This window comes from Triticum aestivum, chromosome 2D (genome assembly GCF_018294505.1).
Source record: "Triticum aestivum cultivar Chinese Spring chromosome 2D, IWGSC CS RefSeq v2.1, whole genome shotgun sequence".
Classification (NCBI taxonomy): domain Eukaryota; kingdom Viridiplantae; phylum Streptophyta; class Magnoliopsida; order Poales; family Poaceae; genus Triticum; species Triticum aestivum.
In genome coordinates, this window is record NC_057799.1 from 566,522,289 (window position 1) to 566,537,684 (window position 15,396).

General features: G+C 48.1%; 1 protein-coding gene across 2 annotated transcripts; it reads right to left on the reverse strand.

Moving 5' to 3' along the window:
- Nucleotides 1-1,894: 1,894 nt before the first annotated feature.
- On the reverse strand, nt 1,895-3,533 carry LOC123054544 (uncharacterized). Of its 2 annotated transcripts, none has more exons than XM_044478329.1 (2): nt 2,870-3,533; nt 1,895-2,703 (listed from the first exon to the last, which is right to left on the reverse strand). In XM_044478329.1, the coding sequence occupies exons 1-2, from the start codon at nt 3,225-3,227 to the stop codon at nt 2,600-2,602; spliced, it is 462 nt and encodes a 153-aa protein (XP_044334264.1). In that variant the 5' UTR covers nt 3,228-3,533; the 3' UTR covers nt 1,895-2,599. The 2 variants fall into 2 exon arrangements, with proteins under 2 accessions (XP_044334264.1, XP_044334265.1); XM_044478330.1 differs by lacking the exon at nt 1,895-2,703 and adding an exon at nt 2,709-2,736 and having other exon boundaries at nt 2,870-3,531.
- Between the last annotated feature and the right edge of the window lie 11,863 nt (nt 3,534-15,396).

A 15,396-nucleotide genomic window follows, 5' to 3' on the forward strand; every position in this document is an offset into this window, starting at 1 on the left:
CGTGGTCTCCTTAGCCTCAGGCGTACCGGTGCTAGCTGGCTGTGCTGCTGCCGCGGTCTTGAAGGCGAGCCTGAGCGCCGTCACGGCCTCCTTAGTGTCCCCCTTGATGGTGAGGACACCCTTGCTCCACGGCATCCTCATGAGGTTATAGGCCGGGTGAGTCGCCGCCATGAACTGAGCGAGAGCCGGGTACCCGAGGATAGCATTGTACGGGAGACCGATGCGCGCGATGTCAAAGTCCACCAGCTCAGTGCAGTAGTTGTCGCGTGTGCCGAAGGTGACAGGGAGGCGGATCTGCCCCAGGGAGTGGGCAGCTCCACCACCCACTCCCGAAAAGGGCTTGCTGAGGTTGAGCCGCTCGGGCGGCACGTGCAGAAGGCTGAAGGCTTCTACGTTGAGCAAGTTGAGGCCGGCACCGCCGTCGATGAGGGTCTTGGTGGCGGCCACGTTGCAGATGGTGGGCGTGCAGAGCATTGGGAGCATGCCTGAGCCGGCGGTGGAGCCAGGGTGGTCTTCTGAGCCGAAGGTGAGGTCGGCCTCTGGGGCAGCCCAACCTGGCAGAGCCCCCGGGCGCTTGGAAGCTGCCCCAATATGACGGAAGAAAGGCTTGACGTGGCGATCTGAAGGCGGCGCTTGAGAGCCACCCAGCAGTGCCGCGACCGCGTGGTGCGCCGGCACCGCGTAGCGTGCGGTGAAGCGGTTGCGGAGTTCCTCCCAGGATGCCACCGTGGATCCCGGGAGGTGGAGTAGCCAGGCGCGCGGCTCGCCGGCGAGGGCCATGGGGAACCAGTTAGCCATGATCTTGTCGTCGCCTCCGGCCTCAAGGACGGCCTCCTCGTATGCTAGCAGGAACGGCGCCGGATCTGCCGCGCCGTCGTAACGCGGCGGCATCTCCGGCTTGAACTTGGTTGGCCACTGCACTCGCCGTAGGGCGGGGGCCAGGGCTCGGTACCCAAACTCCCTGCTGCTGGTGCCGGCCTCGGAGGTGGATGGCGGGGTACCGGTCATGGGGGCCAAGAGCGGCAGCGAGGAGCGCGAGTCGGTGAAGAGGAGCTCCGGCGCACACCTACCTGGCTCGCCAAATGTCGGATGTGGGGTTCCGGCAAACCCTTAAGGTTCAAACACTGGGGTGCGCGCGAAGTCTCTCCCTCCTACCGATCTACGCTCTAGCTCGTTAAGATATCGCGGACGAACTCGACGAACTCGCAACATAGAAAGACACAAGGTTTATACTGGTTCGGGCCACCTTTGTGGTGTAATACCCTACTCCAGTGTGGTGGTGGTGGATTGCCTCGTGGGCTGATGATGAACAATACAAGGGAAGAACAGCCTCCCGAGGTTGGGGTGTTCTTGTGCTTGTGTAGTTGAGGATGATTTGAACTAGTTCGGGATCAGTTGCCTCCTACTGTGGTGGCTAGTCCTATTTATAGGGGCCCTGGTCCTCTTCCCAAATATCGAGCGGGAAGGGAGCCAACAACGGCGGGCAAATTTGAAGGGGGGCAGGTAGTACAAGCTATCCTGACAAAAGCGGTCTTCGCCTGCGAAAAGCTCTGGGGTGACGCCGTCTTGGGCTCCATGATGACCTCCGCCTTGCCGTCCTCCTGGTCTTGGTCTCGTTGCACCAATATGGCAACCTTTGCCTGATGCCTCGGTACTCTTCGCCTGCGCTGGCTTCCTTAGCACCAAAGAGGAAATAGGGACGCTGCACGCACTGGCGCCCGCCTAGCACCCGCCTGGTACCGTTCGTCATGGCTCACGTCACGAGAGCCTCGTGAGGTTTGCCTTGCCTTGATATTTCCGCTCCTCGTGAGCCTGCCTGGCTAGGCTACTCCAGAGGAGGTCTTGCGTTGTCCGCCTCGCGAGGCTTGGACCCTCGCGAGGGTCTTGGGTGCCTTGTTGACGAAGATGGGCCGTACGGCCTGCTGCTTGGCCACGCTGTGGGCCGCAGGCAGGCAAGTCTGGGGACCCCCGTTCCCAGAACGCCGACAACTGGTACTAACAATCATCAAGATGCGAACTTAACCGATTTAACTCTCCGGAACTTGATGTTTTTAGTTCTAATGGACTAGGACTGGAATTGAGAAGATGAATGATGGCAGGGCAGGAATGGAGAAGATGAATGAATTGAGTGGGAGCTTCATGGAATTTTTAAATGCAAACCAGCACTAAAACTGAGTTGGATATTGACACAGTACAACTGAGTTGATCCAGACTCAAATCTGAGTTTTTAAATGCAAAATATGGATGAACATTGGTGATTACCACTACACTACATCCAATTGTATTTGTAAACCTAAATAAAGTGGGGGACGACATGGATATTGACACAATACATTACATACTCAAATCTGTACCACCTTAGCTTGAAGAAAAAGATCGATAGATGCTTCAGAACAAAACAAAGTTAAGGAACAAAAGCAATCAGGACACAGAGGGGGATATTTCGCAGCTATGACTTACATTTTCTTCTTCCATTTAAACTGAGTTCAAACATAGGATTCCAACATGACATCCCAATCCATGACAGAAGGGATTGCTGCATCACCGATGACCGACCGACTGAAAGATAACATGTTGTTTCTTCCTCGCGTAACCAGCTCTAATTAACCCCAGACAAAGAGACACTCGAGCTCGCGATCAAAAACACCACAGGACTCAACGACACGACGCACGACCCAGACTGACACATGAACATGACGACGCCTACATTCAGTAACATTCAGTACAAATTAAGTACTGAAAGATAACAAGTTCAGTACAGTCAGTAACATTTAGTGAATAACAGTGGAGTACATATGCAGAAATTTGCAGCGACAGTGGCAGAAATTGACAGCGGCGAAGCAAGGGGAAGATGGGGCAGGGGAACAACCTGAGGGTAGACGAGACATCGGGCTCGGGGGCTGGGTCGAGGAAGGGGAGCTCGAGTTACTGTGCCACCGCCACCTCCCCCCGGCGCGGCGACCAGGGATGAGGCCGTCGCCACCTCCCCCCGGCACGGCGACCAGGGATGAGGCCGTCGCCATGCACTCCAGATCGAGCACCCGGACGCGCTCCTCGCAAGAGTAGAAGCGGTGCTCGGCGACAGCAGGCCTCCTGCGTCCGTCGTCCGTGGACCCGCGGCCTGCTCGCCGTCGTCCGCGAGAACCTCGGCCTCCTGGACGGCCACATCGGCAGCCGTTCTCCGTGCATCGCCACCACGCGTTGCCGCACCACCGCAAAAATCGCATTTTCTCCTTCCTCTATGCAATCCGCGGCGAGAAAGTTGGCATTTGTGAGTGTCGACGGTGCCCAGGGTTTGTTGGGGGCTGCGAATTGGCGGGTAAACGGGCTGGACGGAGGTAAGGGAAGGAGGGGGTGGCGACAAAGGTCGGCAGGGCAGGGACTGGCCGGAGTTGGCCGGGATCTGGCCGTGAACCGTGGTGGCCGACAGGGGAATGGGGAAAGAGAGCAGCCATCGCGCGACTGAACACTGGAGAGAGGGAGCGCGGGTTGTGTCGGGAAACACTGGAGGGGTTTTTTGTAAAATTGCCGTCGCGACATGTTTTTCAGGACGGAGGGAGTATATGGTACACTGCGGGTTTTTCAGCCAAGTTTAGAGGCAACCATGTGGGGCCAGTGCTATGATGTGTCGCGTCAACTCGTACAACGAGGAGAAGCTTGATTTTACTACTACACGCCTTCTCCCTCGCTCATGCACGCGGTGGCTCGCAGACGAGGACAGGCTTTTGCTTAGGCTGGTCGTACTGAAAAGTATCATATACTAGTATCATGCATATGATACTAGTGTATGATACTACACATCCGTAGTGCATAGTATCAAATGTTAGTATCATATATGACTTCATTTATTAGCATGCATGACACATAGTAGAACAATATTTAATATGTTACGGTATCATGAGTATGATACTCAACCCTCTTTTTTCTTCATTTAATTCTATGCCACCTCATCAAATTTCCTAGTTGGCATGCATGATGCTCCCTCCGTTCCTAAATATTTGTCTTTTTAGAGATTTCAAATGGACTACCACATACGGATGTATATATACATATTTTAGAGTGTAGATTCACTCATTTTGCTCCATATGTAGTCACTTGTTGAAATCTCTAGAAAGACAAATATTTAGGAACGGAGAGAGTACTACCTATGATACTCCCATTACAACTAGCCTTATAGAGTACTGCAACAAGCTATCCCTCCCGCACGCGGTGGACGGACATGCAGCAGTGGATTCGATACTGTAGAAGTAGTAGTAACATCATTGTTCGTCTTCTCGAAGAGGCGAAGAGCCAAGCGCAACCCGAACGTGGCAGTTGCGAACGCTCGCGTGGCAGTCTTTGTGTAGGGGTGGGGCATGGTGCGGTGCCTTGGAGCACGCATATAGCCAGGCTCTTGCATGAGACAAAATTTCTATTTGATCCCACTATTATAGTACTGCTTGCTAGTATAGCCCTGTAAACCGGAAAGGAGTATTTGCCTTTCTAGATATTTCAACAAGTGACTAGACTACACCCTAAATGAGTAGTACTCCCTCCGTCCCAAAATTCTTGTCTTACATTTGTCTAGATACGGATGCATCTAATACTAAAACGTGACTTGATACATCTGTATTTAGACAAATTTAAGACAAGAGTTTTGGGACGGAGGGAGTAGAGCAAAATGAGTGAATCTACACCGTAAATAAATACGTAGTTCTCTCGTTTTCCTCTCCGCCTTGGCCGCGGTGCACAATATTGAGTACTCCTATATGACTAGCCGCTCTATCTACATGCGGGACATCAAAGCATCCGGGCCCGCGTGCCATAAGTAAGTGCTAAGAGACAAGTACCCACAAGTAGAGAGTTAGGGTTAGGAATAACCGCAACTCCGGGAGACGAGGATGTATGCCGATGTTCACTTCCTTGGAGGGAAGCTACGTCACCGTTAGAGAGGTGGATGTTACCACGAAGGCACACCAACGCCACGAAGGCTCACCCTATTCTCCCTTTGAGACAACACCACGAAGGCGTTTCTCAACCACTAGTGGTAGACCTTGGGGTAGTCTCCAAACCCTCACAAACTTTTCCGGGGGTTATCACAAAGGTCGATTCCTCTCCGAAAGACTCCTACCGCCTAGGAGTCTCCAACCTCCAAGAGTAACAAGATCGATGGGGAAAAGCTCAAGACTTGCTCAAATCACGAATTCCTTGGGTGCAAAGAAGGGGAAGAGGTGGATCTATCACTTGATCGGACAACTTCTCTCCAAAGCTCTCAAATCCCTTGGGGATCTAAGATTTGGTGTGGAGGAATGAGAGAGAGTGAGAAGTGTTCTAGGGTTTGTTCAAAGTGAATGGTCAACCCTCTCCCGTGGAGAAGAAGGGGTATATATAGCGTGAGCATGAATATGGCCGTTGTAGTGTAAGAGAACGAGCAGGCCAGACATCCGGGCAAGGGGCCGGACATCCGGCCTGGCAAGATATGAGGAACAGAAAACAGAACCAGAGCTGAGAACAGAGGGGTCGGACATCCGGGGGCCAAGCCCGGACATCCGACAAAACAGGAAGGCCCGGACATCCGGAAGGTGGCCAGACATCCGACGCACAGCCCAACATAAAAACGTTCTCTGGATATCTATGCCCGGATATCCGGAATGGGGCTCGGACATCCGGCGTAACAGGAAGGTCCGGACATCCGGGGAAATCCTGGACATCCGACGCGATCACAACCAGAATACAGAACCATAGTAGTTCCACGGGTAGTATAGGCCGGACATCCGGGATAGGGCCCGGACATCCGGCGTGACAGGAAGGCCCGGACATCCGGGGTAAAGCCCGGACATCCGGCAGCCAGGAGACAGAAACAGTAAGGTTTAGGCATGTGTATGTGGCAAGGAGGTTTGTGGCAAGAGCAAGCCTTTAACTAACCCTATCGATCCCCTCTTAATAGTGCGGGATCCTATACTCAAGAAAACAAATATGGAAACAATTTTTATGCTTCATCCTTAAGTAAAATCACTTGTATGCTCTTGATCCACACACTTCGATGATCCGAGAACTAACACCTGAGATTAACTTGACAACCATTGTTATTCCCCTACATGTATATTGTCATCAACATCAAAATATGATGTAAGGGCATGATTGCTCTTTCAATCTCCCCCTTTTTGTTTGTTGATGACAACCATACATGTAGTATCATAGATGCAATAGATTGACAATCATGAGGGCACAAATACATAATAAGTTTATGTTTCTATTTACTTTTAGCTCCCCCTCAATGTGTGCATGGGATGAATGTGTTAGGATGTTCAACACAATCGCCGTAAGGTCGCATATGTAACTAGATATAAATGTGGGAGACATTCATATATGAGACGATTATAACCCATGGACTTAAAAACATTTCATTGCCTCAAGATAATAACATAGCTCCACATGATCAAGATCAAATACCATAGGTAGCGACATTAACAAGACCGAATAATATTAGCTAGTACAAATATCCCCAACACATCATAGCATGACCTTACTAAGATACTACTTCTCCCCCTTTGACAGCAACAAGTAAAAAGGGGCGAAGAACTAAACGGACTCGGTCACTCCTGGCGGATGTCATCATCATCAACAAAGAACTCTGGGTACTCGTCATGAGACGGGAAACCGAAGGTGGAAGTTGATGGGGTCGCGGGAATAGGATCATCATCACTCACTGGGCTCCCACGATCACGAAGACGCTGCTTGAGCTGATTCTTGGAGATGATGAGGCGCTTCTGAACATCAAGATTCTGTTGACAGCTGAAGGTGATTGCTTTCATGATAGCATACTGAGCCTTGCCGAAGAACGAGGCAAGGCGTCCAGGAGGAGCAGACGAGGAAGATGGAACAGAGGAACCACTGGGCTGAGTAGGAGCAGCTATCTTTCCACCGGCAGACCTCCCAGGCTGAGTAGGAGCAGAAACCACCACGCGCATATGAGGAGGAGGCTTCCAAATGGAATGCACAGCAGTCTTAACCACCTCAAAGGGAGCAGTGTGATCAATCAGAGCCTGAATGAATGGAGCATGAGGGAACTGGTGTGTCTGAATGAAACTGCAAAGACGGATCTCATGCCAAATAAAATTTGCTGTGTCCAGAGGCTCAGTGGGTTGGTCATGCATACGAACCATCAAGTCAATGCAATAGTTGCGAGCCCTCGAGCGATCTCCCTTCTTAGGGTAGAGAGTGCGAAGCACACACTAGTAGAGGATGTAGTAAGGAGCACGGAAGATGGATACCTCATAGACTGGATATTCAAGCTCTTCCTTAGTGAGCTGAGAGGGAGGTTTAACAAGTGGCAAGCAAGCATCAATCCCTTTGGGTTTGTACTCTGGATCCATATTGTGGATGCAATGGCCAACACCGGAGAGACCCAAAATCTGAACAAACCTGTCATAGGTGATCGTCAGTGTAGTGTCATCGGTCCTCCAGGTGAGAGTGTTGTCCGGACCAAAGAAACAGGTGGCATAGAACTGTAGAATGGCAGCTTCATTCCAGTCACACCTGAAAGTCATTGTAGGACCAAGAGTCATATCATCAATGATCTTGGCCGGATTGTTAGGGAAAAAAGCAGGATGTCACGCAGAAAGTTGAGATCCAAGTATGAGTGAGGAGCAAGTGTCATTGCAGGACCAAGAGTCATATCATCTATGATCTTGACCGGATTGTTAGGGAAAAAGGCAGGACTGTCACACAGAAAGTTGAGATCCAAGAATGAGTGAGGAGCAAGTCCACGCCCATGGACGAAACTGGAATAGAGATCCTGCGGCATACGAGTCCGGAACCGAGGATCCTGCGCATCAGCCACCATCTCAAATTGGTTTACATCCCGACGGAACACCAGATATTGACCCGCCCCCACAGTTGTGAAGTCGTGAGTTGGGCGATTTCCGCTGTCGGGAAGCTCCATGGAGATGCGACGACCACGGACAGCGGGCATTGCAGAACCACGGACAGGAGGCACCGGTGCCATCCTGGTGCCAGGCTTGGACTGGCCAACAGAGTGTCTTGGGGCCACATCATCCGTTTCTTCCCCAACATAGTCCGCATCATCCGGATCAGAGGCCGACGGACTTGTGGATGGTGCCCGCTTCTTCTTCTTGGCGGTGGTCTTTTTCTTCTTAGGCCGAGCATGTTCATCGGAGTCAGTTGAACCTTGCCGGCGAGCGACTGAAATGGATGAGAATAGGACTCGATGAGAAGGAGCCAAAGAATATGAACAAGGATAAGCCAAATTAAACCGTGGGATGAACATTTTTCGATTATGACCATAGGACAAGTCCAAACGGTAAATCAAAAATTTTACATTCCCATGGTTAAGTTGAGTAGCCGAGTACATATAGAGGTGTCTGTAGGCTTAGGTATACAGTAGCAAAACGCGGGAGCGATAGATATGGCAAGATGTACATGGGGAATAATGCAACCCTAATAAGATTTGGTAACGAGCAAGAGGAAGATGAAGAGAGATAGCAATCTTACCCCGAGAAGACACCTCGGGACGCTTGGGACCGCAGTTCTTGGTACGAGCCATGAAGAACTCCGGCGGTGAATCCCACCGAACAGCGGCCCCTCCCGAGAGACTCAAGCCACAACCCAAGAAATGGATTGGAGAGAATCGTAGATCGGGAGGAGGAGAGTCCGTGGGCAGGAGATCGGGGCCGGAGATCGACGGAGACTGGCTGGAGCAGCGCCGGAGCACACCCCGGCGGCGGCGGCTGTGTGGTGAGATGGGGAGAGGAAATGGGAGCGAATGAGTAACTCCCCCTAAAGCCCGAGCCCCTCCTCTGTTATATGGTGCGGTGACGGGCCGGACATCCAGGGCATGGCCCGGATATCCGGCGCTTGGAGGTCACGGAGCAGAAGAAACAGGGCCAATGGGTCGGACATCCGAGGACCAGCCCGGAAATCCGGCCACTAGAGGTGCATGAGGGTGGCTTGCGCAGCAGAAGGGATTTTTTTTTCAGGGCCCGGATGTCCGGCAGCGGAGCCGGATATCCGGCCACTGGACAGCGAAACAGGATGGGGAAGGATTTTCAAGGGGTCAACACATCGAATTGAATATAGACTCCGCCAAGGAGTTTTCAGAGATTTATATGGGTAGAAATCTGAGTCATCTATGGTCACACTAAGATAAAATAACCACCCAACCTAAATAAGTAATGAAAGGTCCACACAAGCTAGGTACAAGCGGTGACCGAGGTCACCATGTTTGAGCATATGGACCATAGGACCGCAAAGATGTAGACTTTGGGCACATGGTCACGACTCCATCATATTAAAGCCCATAGTTCGAGAACCATGATACTTTGAGAGTGTTTGTTATATTTATGCATTATGTAGAGTGAGAATATTCATGAATTGAATGTCTCCCCCTAAATATATGCCTACATCAAGACAAGACATTAAGTTCATGCATGAATGGGTACTAGATTTCACATAATATTGTCAAGCTCCAAGATACCAAGTTCACGCCGAAGTTGACAAAACCTTGCTTCGTCCAATGGTTTGGTGAAAATATCTGCAAGTTGCATATCTGTGCCAACATGGGCAATGTCAATATCGCCCTTCTCCACATGATCTCTCAAGAAGTGGTACCTAATGTCAATGTGCTTGGTGCGGGTATGATCTGTGGGGTTCTCAGCAATATTGATGGCACTTTCATTATCGCATAGAAGAGGCACATGTCTATAGGTGATACCGTAATCCTTCAAAGTTTGCCTCATCCATAGTAACTGAGTTGCACAACTGGCGGTTGCAATATATTCAGCTTCGGCGGTGGAGAGGGCAACACAATTTTGCTTCTTCGAGGACCAACTTACCAAGGAGCGTCCAAGAAATTGACATGCACCAGAGGTGGACTTACGATCCACTTTGTCTATAGCCCAATCCGCATCCGTATACCCAATGAGATCAAACTTAGCATCCTTGGGGTACTATAGACCTAACTTTCGAGTGTGAACAAGGTATCTAAGAATATGCTTAACCGCCTTATGATGGCTTTCCATCGGGAAAGCTTGAAATCTAGCACACATGCATACACTAAACATGATGTCTGGTCTAGATGCACAAAGATAAAGCAACGAACCGATCATAGAGCGGTATTTAGATGGGTCGAAGGGGGTACCGTTTGAGTCTTCAGTGAGTACAATTTTGGTTGGCATGGGTGTCTTACATGGGCTAGCATTAGTCATGCCAAATTTCGCTAGGATATCCTTGAGGTATTTTGCTTGAGACAAGAAAATTCCTTCTTGAAATTGTTGAATTTGAAATCCGAGGAAGAACTTCAAATCCGTATTGAGTGACATTTCAAAATTCTTGGTCATTGAAGCCGCAAACTTCTTGCACAAATGAGTGTTAGGAGAACCAAAAATGATATCATCTACATAGATTTGGCATAAGATCAAATCACCTTTGTCCCTCTTAGTAAAAAGAGTGGGATCGATCACCCCTCTCACAAAACCATCATCGAGTAAAAACTTCTTAAGATGATCATACCAAGCACGAGGTGCTTGTTTGAGGCCATACAAAGCCTTATGAAGTTTATACACATAGTCTTTGTGATCGGGATCAACGAACCCAGGTGTTTGTGATACATATACTTCTTCTTGCAGAGGACCGTTAAGGAAAGCACTCTTCACATCCATTTGATGTAATGTAAAACCATTGAAAGCAGCATAAGCAAGTAAGATGCGAATGGATTCAAGACGGGCAACAGGGGCAAAGGTCTCACCAAAGTCCAAACCTTCAACTTGTGAGTACCCTTGTGCCTCTAACCTTGCCTTGTTGCGGATGATTAACCCATTCTCATCTTGCTTGTTCTTGAAAACCCATTTTGTTCCAATGACATTGTGTTCCGTAGTTGGCCTTTTGACCAATGACCACACTTGGTTGCGCTCAAAACTATTCAACTCTTCTTGCATAGGAATGAGCCAATCATTGTCCATCAAACTTCTTGTACCTTGAGAGGTTCAACACTAGACACAAATGAGAAGTGAGCACAAAAGTTTGTCAATTGTTTATGAGTGACTCTACCTTCCGATATGCCGGTGAGGATTTTATCAATATCAACCCGACCGGCCACTCAAGGCATGATGGAGGTAAGTGTTTCACGAGGTTCAACTTCATGTCCATCATCGACGTCCTCAACATATGGATAATTAATGTGTGGTGGAAGATCTTCTTCTTCATCTTGCATTTGTTGAGGTTCATTGTCAATGATTGCACTTTCTTGTTCTTGCCCTTGAGGATGATCTTGCTCTTGATGATTACTATGAAGAGGAGCTTGATCATCATCTTGTATTTGGTCTACGGGCATTGGTTGAACAATAGGAGCTTGTGGTGGTATGGGTGTTGACGTAGTTTGATGATGTGCGAAGCTTCCATCTTCTTCATCATCATCATGAGGTTCTTGTTCCATTGGGAGAAGTGTGCCAACACCCATGGTCAAGATATCTTGAGAAGAATCGTCTTCACCTACATCACTTAGATTAACTTGCTCCCCATGGGAGCCATTAAATTCATCAAACACCACGTCACAAGTTTCTACAACACATCCATTGGATTTGTTGTAGACTCTATAGGCGTGAGAGTTTGATCCATAGCCAACAAATATACCCTCAGTTGTTTTAGATTTAAATTTTCCTAACCGTTATCTTTTGTTGAGGATGAAGCATTTGCACCCAAATACACGAAAGTACTTGACATTTGGCTTGTTCCCGGTTAGGAGCTCATATGGAGTCTTTTCCAACATCGTGCGGAGGAAGAGCCGGTTTGATGCATGACATGCAGTGTTGACGGCCTCGGCCCAAAAACTATGTGGCGACTTGTATTCATCCAACATGGACCTTGCCATCTCCACAAGTGTGCGGTTCTTCCTTTCTGCTACACCATTTTGCTGGGGAGTGTATGGAGCTGAATATTGATGCTCAATCCCTTCATCACTAAGGAACTCTTCCAAGATGTAGTTCTTGAACTCAGATCCATTATCACTTCTTATTGCCAGAATGTCTTTGTCAAACTTGCATTGTGCTTGCTTGGCAAAATCAATGAAGGTGATCTTCGTCTCGTCCTTGGATTTGAGGAAGAAGACCCATGTATACCTTGAGTGATCATCCACAATGACAAGCCCATTCTTTTTCCCACCAAGACTATCCCATGAAGGAGGCCCAAAAAGATCCACATGAAGGAGCTCCAAAGGCCTTGAAGTAGACACAATATTCTTGGGTGGGTGCTTTGATTGATGTTGCTTCCCGGCTATGCATGCACTACACACACGATCTTTCTCAAAAGAGACATTTGTTAGTCCAAGGATGTGATTTCCCTTTAAGAGATCTTGAAGATTTCTCATGCCGACATGGGCTAGCCGGCGATGCCATAGCCACCCCTTGTCGGCCTTGGCCATTAGACAAGTTGCATGGAATGTGCTCTCTTTCGAGAAATCAACCGTGTAAAGGTTGCCATCCAACTCTCCAATAAAGACCACTTCGAGAGTATCTCTCTTAAAGACTTTCACATCCGTTAGTCCAAATAGTGTATCATAACCAACAGAAGCCAATTGGCGAACATAAAGCAAATGATATTTAAGGGATTGGACAAGCATGACATTTGCAAGAGACATGTCATTTGTGATAGCCACCTTACCCAAACCGAGTACCTGTCCTTTTGATCCTCCACCAAACATAATGCTCATAAATGGTTGAATAGCTTCCATGAAATCGTAGAGCAATTTTCTATCTCCGGTCATATGATTTGTACATCCACTATCAATCACCCATTTTACTCCACCGGAGAAGGCAACCTACACACAATTATTACTTGGTTAGAGGCACCCATTTTGCAATGGGACCTCTCAAGTTAGTCACAAGGGTCTTAGGGACCCAAATAGCATAAAACCGAAATGCATTTCGAGGACCAACAAACTTTGCATAAACTTCTCCATCCTTAGTCTTACGAAGTACATAGGATGGAGGCATGAACTCTTTTGGCTTGTTGAGAGTGGGCATGCCCCTTGTGGCCTTCCCACTAACAACCTTACCTTTCTCCTTGTGCCCTTCTTGTACAAAAGTTTCTTTTAGAGGGGTGGTGCACTTTTGAGAGGATGTCTTCTTCTTGCTTGTGCTCGGGTCAAACCCGAGTCCCTCTTTCGCAAACACCTCATTGTGTTGGCTCAACACCTCATTAAGGTTCTTTTACCCTTGAGCACATGTCATGAGCCCTTTCTCGATTTGAGCTTTGAGAAAGCGATTCTCCTCAAGAATAGATGCTAGATCACTACTAGAGTTAGTAGTACAAGCATCAACATTGATAATAGGAGAAGAGTAAGCCTTGGCTAGAGTTTCAAGATAAGTAAGCTTGAGTGTCTCAAAACTCTTTGTAAGTAGGGTGAGATCTTCTTCCTTGTTCTTGAGGGACACGGATAGGAGCTCACAATCCTTAGAGAGAGAAGCATTAGATTTTACAAGCTTACTTTTATCATTCATCAACTCTTCGCCAGAGTCAATAGCCTTTTTCAAGGAGGCAAGATCTCTAGTATGAACATCAATGTTTGCACCAATTTTTAAGCATAGTTCATCATTGCGTGCTTCCTCATATTGGACTTTCCGCTCAAGGATTTCATATTTTTCCTTTTCCTCGGTGACGAGGGTTTCGAGTTCCTTAATGGAAATGGTGTGCTTACTCACCATCTCCATAAGCATACGAAACATAGTGAGCTTCTTTCCTTTAAGGGAGCACATGAATTTATTTAGTTTAGCAAGCATAGGATCATTTATATCATCATCCTCATAACTATCCTCCACATCAAGATACTCATCACTAGGAGTAGGAGGAGTGAAAAGAGGAGGGTTTGATCGTGGGGTTACCTTGACCTTGTCAGGAGAGTGTTGGTCTTCTCCATCTTCTACCATGGCCTTCGCCATGAGACACTTGTGAGCGTTGCCCTTGTAATCCTTCATGTAGTTGTAGGTGACAACTTCACCACTCTTGTTGACTAGCCTCAATGTGTTTTGAGAATCTTGAGCAACTCCGGCAACACCACTAAAATCATCCGGATCGGATTCTTCTTGAGCAACCATTGCTTTCCCATCTCTCTTCTTGAGCTTGGAGTTTAAAGGATTTGGCAACTTCTTCTTGGGAAAGGTCTTGGGAAACCTTGGTTTATCTTCTCTCTCCTCATAAGGGCACTCGTTGGAGAAGTGGTTGGTTTCTTCACAGTTGTAGCATTTTCTTACTTTCTTCTTTTGAAACCTCCCCTTGAATTTTCCCGTGCTAAACTTCTTGACAAAGAGAGCCATGTCTTCATATGAAGGGCCCTCATCGGATTCAATCTCATCACCATCTTCTTCATCATCATCATCTTCTTCTTCTTCACTTTGCTCATCTTCACATACATGCTTGGCCTTCAATGCAAGATTGATCTTCGACGATGGAGTACCATGCATGGCAAGATGTTTTGTAGCATTTGCCTTTGACTCTTCAAATAGTTGGAAAGTGGATACGATGTCATCTGTAGTCATTTCCTTGAAGGCATGGTGTTGTCTTATGTCCCATACCATCTGATGGTGATATGGAGCAAGAGCATGGAGCAACTTGTCCACAAGGAATCGCTTAGTCATGTTGAATCCATCTTGTGTCTTGTCACACTCACACGACTCAATATCAGTGGTGAGAGTCATGAGACGCTCAAGGAGTTGATTTGGAGTTTCACCTTTCTCCATACAAAAGTTTTGCAATTGCCCCTTGGCAATTTCATATTGAGCACTCCGGAGGGTGGAGGTACCGGTCTTGGATCTTATAATACTTTCCCATACTTCCTTGGCACTTGTGATGTGTATGAAAGATCTCCTTTGCTTTTCAACCATACATCTCCTTATACACATGATTGCAGTGTCATTGAGATTCTTGTCATAAATTTCTCTTGGTGTAGGATTCTTTGGATCAACCACATGGTAACCATACTCCAAGATCTCTAGCATCTCATCGTTTCCATATCGAAGATGATCCTGCATAGCAACTTTCCACAAGGCAAAATCGGAAGTGGCATCAAGTTTAGGAGGTTTGCCTTGAGGGTTATATTTTGGTTTCTCAACTTGGGGTCTTACATAAAGCCAAGGAACACTAGAGTGTTCATTGCTAGGAGGTTGTTGACCAAGTGACGGAGTAGGCACAGTTGGCCTCGAAGCCGCACCACCCAAAAGTGGTGCAAGCACCGTGGACAATGTGGCTATCCTCATTTGGACCAAGGCCTCGACAGAAGCATCATGCTCCTCTTTTTGCTTAGCAAGGGCCCGTTCCAGATCCTCAGAAGTAAAGGACTTGACTTCAGAGGAAGCCTCGCCTTTATCCTTCGGATCTGCAACACGGGGAGTCCCATCGGGGTTCATC